Source organism: Triticum aestivum, chromosome 2D (assembly GCF_018294505.1).
Source record: "Triticum aestivum cultivar Chinese Spring chromosome 2D, IWGSC CS RefSeq v2.1, whole genome shotgun sequence".
NCBI lineage: Eukaryota > Viridiplantae > Streptophyta > Magnoliopsida > Poales > Poaceae > Triticum > Triticum aestivum.
This window is the reverse complement of record NC_057799.1, coordinates 346,882,300-346,891,472: the sequence shown is the minus strand read 5'-3', so window position 1 is coordinate 346,891,472 and position 9,173 is coordinate 346,882,300. Positions and strand designations below refer to the sequence as shown.

At 53.9% G+C, this 9,173-nt stretch overlaps 1 protein-coding gene across 1 annotated transcript; it reads left to right on the top strand.

Moving 5' to 3' along the window:
* The first annotated feature begins 6,434 nt into the window (after positions 1–6,434).
* LOC123053080 (exocyst complex component EXO70H1) lies at positions 6,435–8,646 on the top strand. The gene has a single exon (XM_044476473.1). The coding sequence runs from the start codon at positions 6,558–6,560 to the stop codon at positions 8,373–8,375; it is 1,818 nt and encodes a 605-aa protein (XP_044332408.1). The 5' UTR covers positions 6,435–6,557; the 3' UTR covers positions 8,376–8,646.
* The last annotated feature ends 527 nt before the right edge of the window (positions 8,647–9,173 follow it).

Sequence of the window (9,173 nt, the reverse complement as noted above, 5' to 3'; positions counted from 1 at the left end):
AGTATTGAGGCGTGCTCCACTTAAGCTAATGGAGTACATTTTTTGCATTTGTTTTACACTCTAAGTCGACTTTATATTCTTCTATATATGTCGATGGTGCTAGCCATTTATCCGGTGATGATTTTCGTCACCCTTGCACAAATTTCAATGGTAAGAACGTAAGACATCATATCGACAAGACATCTCACTTAGACATAAGAAAATCTCCTGCAACTTAACTTACCAAAGCATTTTCTTTTGCTGAATTTGTTAATTTTAGTGAAACATAATTCCATGAAGTCTGAGTTCAAGTGCAATGGTCGATTGCCACGTAGCGAACTCAGTTCTGTTGTACACCCTTCATAAAACGATTACTCACTCCATTGTAAAATACATGCGTCATCATTTTTGAAGATTTAAGTTTGAACAATATTCTGACTAAACAAAATATGGATGAGTTGGTCAAGACTAAATCCTAAGACGTGTGACGTGAGAACCCCTTAAGGGCACCCACACCCACTGTCAAGCATTAATGGCTCACAGGCAAGACGTGCCTCTTCTGTTTGTGTCGACATACAAAAGCCATTAAGCGCATCTTCAACTGCAACCCGCAAAAAACCTCCCGCAGTCGTTCACGGACACGAATGCGCGAGATAGCCATCCAACACTAGCTGCATACATTTTCACAATAACTCAAACTAATCGGATGAAAATCATGCAAACACGACCGATTTTATGCAAACTCAACCAAATTTCATACAAATACGACGGATTGCATACAAACCGGACGCAAACGGTTACATTTTGGAAACATTTTAACTAGAAAATTAAAACTATGCGCACGTACGGTCGCGCGGAGCTCCACTCCCACGACACGGATACACTACACTAGTCTATGGCCAGCCGCGGCGGATCCCTTCGTTACCGGACTGCTGGGAGCCCCGGAGGCATATTCTTCCCCCGTATCTTCCCTATGTCCGGCTGCGCCGTTGATCAAAGTGTGGCGAAGAGGGTGCTTCAGCCGGAGGGGAAGGGTGCTTCCGTGGACGCCCAGGCCAGGGTGGTCAAAGATAAAGAAACGCGCCGGCGGTGGCCTTCCTACGACCCAAGCGGTGGCGGCCTCCCGTGTTCTACTTTCCCCCGAAGGTCCATCGGACGTGGACGCGGATGCACTGGCCACCGACTCGTCGATCTCCTCCGCACACCCGCCTTCTTTCTCTGTCTGCATGGTGCAGCTATGCGCACATCGACGGCGATGGCGCGGCCGTAGGCACTGGAGGGGCGGTACAACGCGGCGTCGTGCATGCCCTTGTTGTCATGCTCCCCTCCGTGCCGGCCTGGAGCAACTCGCCCCTCCTCCGCGAGCTGGCTTTGGAGCGACGAGTTGATGAACGACACGCCGGATTTGGGCGGTAACTTGCTCTGTCGACCTAGGGGAGTGTAACGCCCGGATAATCATGCTACAGTAATCTCACGTTAATGATGGCACGTCACCTCTGTCACCGTAATTAATCTCGGGTTAATTCAAAACCGTTTTAAATTTAAATCCTAAATAAGTCAAACGACAAAAGTATTCAAATATTAAAATAAAAATGTTCGGGAGATACCATATTTTGCATAAGTAAATATGGTGTGGTAAACACATTTTTATAAAATGCCTAAATAGTTTAAATTGAAATAAAACAGAAAAGCAAATAAAGAAAAGAAAAGAAAACAGAAAAAAAACAAAAACAAAAAAAGGAAAAACCCCTGCCCCTACTGGGCCCTGGCCCAACTGGGCCGACCCCAGGCCCAGCTGGCCGGCCACCCCCCCACCACCGATACCTTATCCACTCCCCCCCACTCACCACCTACACCTCCTCCCCACTCCCCCCACTCCCCCGATCCCTCCTGGATCGGGATCGCCCCCGACGCCACCCGTCGCCCGCCTCGCCGCCCCTCCTGGCCTCCTCACTGCCGCCGGAACGCCACCGCCACGGCCACCTCGCCGGGGCCACCGCGCCGCCTCCTCCCTGGAGTCCCCCGCTCGCCCCACGACCCCGCCGCCTGGATCGACGCCGCCTCGACCTCGTCTCGTCCCGATGGCCTGCCTCCCCATCGCCGTCGTCCCCGTCACTCCTCCCCGCACTCGCTGCCCAGACCGCGTCCCCCCCCCGTGAGGACCCCCCTCCCTCTCCTCTTCCCCATGCCCCGTCCGGCCTCAAGACGCGCCCCGGCCGCGCTCACCGTGGCCTCGCCCCACACCATTGCCCCACTCCCGCGCCGTTTCCCTCTCCCCTCTGTCCCCGCGCGAGCACCACCGATCGCCGCTCGCCCCGTCGACGGCGCCCTCGCCTCCGTTCCCCCCTTGCTCGCCGACCGCGTCGGCCAGCCCTGCGTGCAGCCGCTGGTGTCGTACGCTGCTCCGTCGCTGGCCCCACGCGGCCCCGCTGCTCCCCGCGCCCGGCGCCGCTCCCACCGTCGCCGGCCACCGAGACCCCGGGCGCACTCGCCCTCGCCTCCCTTGGCCTCGGGTGCGAGCACCCGTTCGCCCATCGCCCGCTTTCCCCGCGCCGTTCGGGCGGCGCCCGTTGCCCGACCCGCTGTGGCCCTTTGGCCCAATGACATATGGGGCCCAGTGCCCAGAGAACGTGTTAAAAAAATGAAATGATAAAAAAATAAAAATAAAAATAATAAAAATAATAATAAACTAGTTAATAAAAATTAATAAATAAATAAATAAAAATAATAAAAATAAATTTAATTAATTAATTAAATTAATTAAGTTAATTAATCATGTTTAAATTAATCTAATTAATTAGTTAATTTAATTAAACAGTAATTATTTAGCTAAACCCTAATTAACCTAATCAGAGAATGACAGGTGGGTCCCACTGGACCCACATGTCAGTTTGACTTAGTCAACCCTAGTTGACTACTGATGTCAGCATGACATCATGCTGATGTCATAAATCCAAATTTCGAATTAAATTAAATAATTAATTAAATTCCAGAAATTAATAAAATCTTTAGAAAATCATATCTTTTAATCCGTAACTCGGATTAAAATATTTTCAACATGAAAGTTGCTCAGAACGACGAGACGAATCCGGATACGCAGTCCGTTCGTCCACCACACCTCCCTAACCTATCGAACTCGCAACTTTCCCCCTCCGGTCCATCTGTCCGAAAACGCAAAACATCGGGAATACTTTCCCGGATGTTCCCCTCCCTTCGCCGGTAACACCTACTGTCGCGTTAGGACACACCTCGCACTGCTCATTGTCATGTCACGCATCGTCATGTTTATGTTTGCATTGTATTTACTGTTTCTTCCCCCTCTTCTCTCCGGTAGACTACGAGACCGACACTGCTGCTGCCCAGTTCGACTACGGAGTTGACGACCCCTCCTACTTGCCAGAGCAACCAGGCAAGCCCCCCCCCCCTTGATCACCAGATATCGCCCATTCTTCTCTATACTGCTTGCATTAGAGTAGTGTAGCATGTTACTGCTTTCCGATATCCTATTCTGATGCATAGCCTATCCTTGCTACTACTGTTGTTACCTTTACCTGCAATCCTACATGCTTAGTATAGGATGCTAGTTTTCCATCAGTGGCCCTACATTCTTGTCCGTCTGCTGTGCTATACTATCGGGCCGTGATCACCTGGGCGGTGATCACGGCTATATACTTATATACTATACACATGACACATGTGATGACTAAAGTCGGGTCGGCTCGAAGGAGTACCCGCAAGTGGATCTTTGTGGCGGAGCGACAGGGCAGGTTGAGACCGCCTAGGTGAGAGGTGGGCCTGGCCCTGGTCGACGTTCGCGGTTACTTAACACGCTTAACGAGATCTTGGTATTTGATCTGAGTCTGGCCATTTGGTCTATACGCACTAGCCATCTACGCGGGAGTAGTTATGGGTATCCCGGCGTCGTGGTATCAGCCGAAGCTCTTTTTGACGTCAACGACGGAGCGGCGCGCGCCGGATTGGACTGGAACGCCACTAGGCTAGGTCTGCTTCCGGCCGCCCTCGCAACGTGCAGGTGTGCATAGGGCGATGGGCCCAGACCCCTGCGCGCATAGGGTTAGACCGGCGTGTTGACCTCTCGGTTGAGCTTAGGTGGGGCTGCGACGCGTTGATCTTACGAGGCCGGGCATGACCCAGAAAAGTGTGTCCGGCCAAATGGGATCGAGCGTGTTGGGTTATGTGGTGCACCCCTGCAGGGAAGTTTATCTATTCGAATAGCCGTGTCCCTCGGTAAAAGGACGACCCGGAGTTGTACCTTGACCTTATGACAACTAGAACTGGATACCGAATAAAATACACCCTTCCAAGTGCCAGATACAATCCGGTGATCGCTCTCTAACAGGGCGACGAGGAGGGGATCGCCGGGTAGGATTTATGCTATGCGATGCTACTTGGAGGACTTCAATCTACTCTCTTCTACATGCTGCAAGATGGAGATGGCCAGAAGCGTAGTCTTCGACAGGACTAGCTATCCCCCTTTTATTCTGGCATTCTGCAGTTCAGTCCACTGATATGCCCCTTTACACATATACCCATGCATATGTAGTGTAGCTCGTTGCTTGCGAGTACTTTGGATGAGTACTCACGGTTGCTTCCCTCCCTCTTTTCCCCTTTCCTTTCTATCTGGTTGTCGCAACCAGATGCTGGAGTCCAGGAGCCAGACGCCACCGTCGACGACGACACCTACGACACTGGAGGTGCCTACTACTACGTGCAGGCCGCTGACGACGACCAGGAGTAGTTAGAAGGATCCCAGGCAGGAGGCCTGCGCCTCGTTCGATCTGTATCCAGTTTGTGCTAGCCTTCTTAAGGCAAACTTGTTTAACTTATGTCTGTACTCAGATATTGTTGCTTCCGTTGACTCGTCTGTGATCGAGCACTTGTATTCGAGCCCTCGAGGCCCCTGGCTTGTATTATAATGCTTGTATGACTTATTTATGTTTTAGAGTTGTGTTGTGATATCTTCCCATGAGTCCCTGATATTGATCGTACACATTTGCGTGCATGATTAGTGTACGGTCAAATCGGGGGCGTCACAGGGAGGGAGGTGGAGCAGCGAGCTGCCTTGCTCGTATTGGCGGGCTCGGCGGGCTACCATGCCGACTTTTTATGCCGGAGAATTGCTCTTCCTGACTGTCAGATGCCATCAAAATGGTGGAGAAAATGCTGAAGGAGGAGATGGGAGGAGCGGTCGACGGGTGTGTTTCTTGCCCGGCGCCTGCCATTATTTAAATAGAGGGCAGAAGAGAGAAGCTCGGCCGATGTTGCGTTTAATGCCGGCCCGCTCATGAACGGACGTGTGGTCGGAGTAGGTTTCTCGGCTTCCACGCAGGATTAATGGGAGCGTATGAATGCGTCGAGGAGGTGTGTTCAGCCGGGCGTGCAACGGACGGCGCCTTCGGCCAGCGCGCCGCTTCAATGGTGGAGGCAGTGGGAGGTCGTGTCTGCCCTGAACCATCTTCAATGCGGAGCGAAGCGCTCTATAGCGGCATGAATGCGGGCAGCTGGCGCCGGAAGGGAGCGTGCGCGGAAGGGTGTAGTTTTTTGGTGGGTCAGGGCAACCAGAAGCGCGCTTGGGAGCGGTCCGGACTCCCACAAACCTTCCCCACTTTTATCTCCGGTTTACGGGAGAAATCGCGTCAGGACTACTCCGCAGACTGATACAGATCAGCGTTGGATGGCTTTCGCTGTCCGTATAGTTTGGTTTGGTCCAGACGGTTACAGAAAGTTTACAGGTTCGCCTTGAAGATGCCCTTACTGATGTTTGGTACCAAAGTAACCTTTGTTCTCTTCTTTTTCTTTTTCTTTTTAAAAAAAAAGACGATTCACTTGGCAGTATTGATCTGCATGCTCGAATTCACCTAAAAACTTAAACTATAGAAGAAAGCTGGACATTATACTCCAACAAGGCAGAGAGGCAACAGGGCAAACGTCCCCGTACAGTGCATAAACTAAGTTATTTTATAACAAGCATGGAGACAAAACGCAAGGCTGAGCTGAGAGGTTAATTTGTCTCTTGAGGGCGTGTGCTGTATTTACGCCTTGTAACGTTCGAAGCAGCTTCGAGGAGGCTGTGCGATGCGATCAATTACGCGTTGCTCTCTTGTAAATGCCGTGTAGCGCCGGCAACAAAAGCGTATCTGGCCAACTAGTGAGTAGTGTAAAAAACGCTCTTATATTATGAGACGGGGAGTAACTAATAGTCCAAATTGTAGTAGTACACTGCTATTTCGTCACGCTGTTTCCCCGCGTGCCATACTCTATTCGAATGCACGGCCGCAACGCAACGCAACGCGCCTGTGCCCATCCTCGTGAGGCGGGCTGACGCACGCGGTCTGCCGAGGTGTCACGTTTGACCGACATTTCCGATGGAGGAACGCCGAGTCGTCCGTCCGTCTACAAGTACCCCCTGCCGGCCATCCTATCCTCTTAACAAACTCCGCCTCGCCTCCTCCTTGCAAACCAAGGCACTGCTCAGCTCTGCCGCTAAGCAACGTACGGTCTTCTCTCTCACACGCATCGCCCGCCCACCGAGCGTCGGTTGTCCGCTGCAACCAACGATGACGCGCGCCGGCGGCCGGAGCCCCCTGGCCCCTCGCCGCACGCTCCCGGCCACCGTGGTGGACGACACCGTCGCGGCCGCCGCCATCCTGCTCGACAAGTGGCACCCGGACGAGGACTCCTTCGGCAGCTCCCTCTTCCTCGACTCCACCCCCGACGAGGTCGACGCCTTCCTGCGCGCCGCCAAGGACCTCCACCGCGCCATGCTCTTCTACGCCTCTGGCGCCGCCACCGCCGCCGACGCCCTCCACGCCGGGGGCCATGGCCTCATCCACGCGCAGGAGCTCCTCGACACCGCCATGCGGAGGCTCCAGCGCGAGCTCCAGCTGCTCCTCACCTCCCTCCCCGCCGTCCTCCACTTCCGCCAAGATGATGATGATGACGACGAGCAAGAGGATGACCAAAGCCTGGTAGACGCCTGTGCTCACCTTCGCGTGGTCGCGGAGGCCATGATGGCCGCCGGGTACGGCAAGGAGTGCGTGTCCATCTTCAAGGCTCGCCGACGCGCGGCGGTCACCGCCAACCTGCAGCGCCTGCACGGCTTCTCGCTGTCCCCGCAGCACGCGCAGGTCCATAAGTTCTCCTGGGAGCAGGTCGACGCCAAGATACAGTCCTGGCTCGCCGGCGCGCGCGTCGCCTTCACGTCCGTCTTCTCCGCCGAGCGGGAGCTCTGCGACCGCGTCTTCGTCGGCGACAACGAGGGCGTCGGCGACGCGGTGTTCGGTGCCATCGCGGACGATCATGCCACCAACATCCTAGCGGTCGCCGAGGCTGCCGTCGGGCGGTCACGGCGCGCGCCGGAGCGGCTGTTCCGCGTGCTCGACGTCCACGACGCGCTCACCGAGACCATACTCCCGGCCATCGTCTCCGCGTTCGGGGAAAAGTCGGAGGTCACTTCCCGCGCCGCCACCCTCGTGACGACCAAGGTCAGCGAGGCGGTCCGGAGCATGGTGGCCAGCTTCGAGGCAGCCATCGAGAAAGAGCCGTCCAAGGGCACGGTGCCCGGCGGCGCAGTGCACCCGCTCACCCGCTACGTCATGAACTACCTCAGCTTCCTCGCCGACTACGAGAACGCGCTGGCTCACATATACTTCTACCAGCAAGGAGTCGGGGCAGGAGGAGACCAGTTCACGGACACGTCATCCCTCGCCTCTGGCAGCATGGCCTCCTCTTCGGATCTCTCGTCGTCGTCGTCGTCCTCGCCGGCGTTGAGCGTGTGGTCGAACCCCATCGGTTGGCTCGTGCATGTGCTGCTACGGAAGCTGGACGCGAAGGCCGGGAGCTACCGGGAACCGGCGCTGAGCTACCTGTTCCTGGCGAACAACACGCACTACGTGGCCAAGAAGGTGGGCGGCGGCACGAAGCTGGAGCGGGTCCTCGGGGAGGAGTGGGCGGAGGCGCAGAGGGCCAAGGCGCGCGGGTACGTTGACGTGTACGTGCGCGCGGCGTGGGGGAGCAAGGTGCTTCGCGGCGGCGCGGTGGAGGAGGCGGTGGTGCAGATGGTGGCGATGCAAGAGAAATGGGTGGCGGCAGACGACGAGATGGGGGAGGCGCTGAGAGCGGCGGCGAAGGAGGCCGTGGTGCCGATGTACAGGCTCTTCTACCGACGGCAGGGAGCTGTGGCCAGACTGACGCCGGGGGACGTGATCACCATGATAGACGGGCTGTTCGGCGGGCGGAATGCGGGAGCAGGTGACGAGAACGTCGCCGCAGGTGGTCGCCGGCGGCCGTCACAGCAGCAGCAGCAGCAGCAAGAGGTTCCGGTCGAAATCAGAAATGGGAAAACAAGGAGACAGCGCGTCACTATCACTGATTAAGTTAGAACTCCGCCAGGTAGCCAGCTTCAGGATATGAATATCTCTGGTGCTGTGCGTGTTGTAGAAAAGATTGAATATGATACTAACCAATCCTCAGTCATACTAGCATTCTTTTGTGATGTTTGAGCTTTTGTTGTTGTGAGATCCACTTGTAACCTGTACAGAGCAACGAAGAAGACGTGCATGGATTTGAAATGCATCGAAGTCTGTATATAAGTGTGTGTATATTCGATTTCGCTCAATATAACTTTGTCCTTTTTTCTTGACAGCATATCAAGTTTGGGTTTGAAATAATAGGGTCCTTTTACCCTGCAAAAAAAACTGATTTAGAATTTTGTAGATGGTAGATAGGGAATATGTTCTGTATATTTACGCAAAATTTACAATATCACGTGTATGTGGGCATTTATAATTGTACTGTGTTAAGAAGAAACTGGGCGTGTACAGAGAGCACAGTACGATCCGGCTGCCACATGAGGATTGTCGAGGCCCAGTCCACCCAGTGGAGAACACCTTACGCAACTTATCGTTCTATATTCTCTCTCAAAAAAAACTTATATTCTATAATCGTCAAAGATGATACTGAATGCGTTGGTTTGAATAAGCATGTCCATTAATGGTGAGTATACAGCGCATTCCACCACATTTATTTATGCGTGGAGTAACACGTTTTCTCCAGCAATCTAATTAAGCACAAATGGAAAGGTGGTGAAACCGTTCGGTGCCAAATGCCAACAGAGAGTAAGTCTGTCCAACATGTGTAAATCGGCATTTGACAACAGACACTCCCCCAACAGT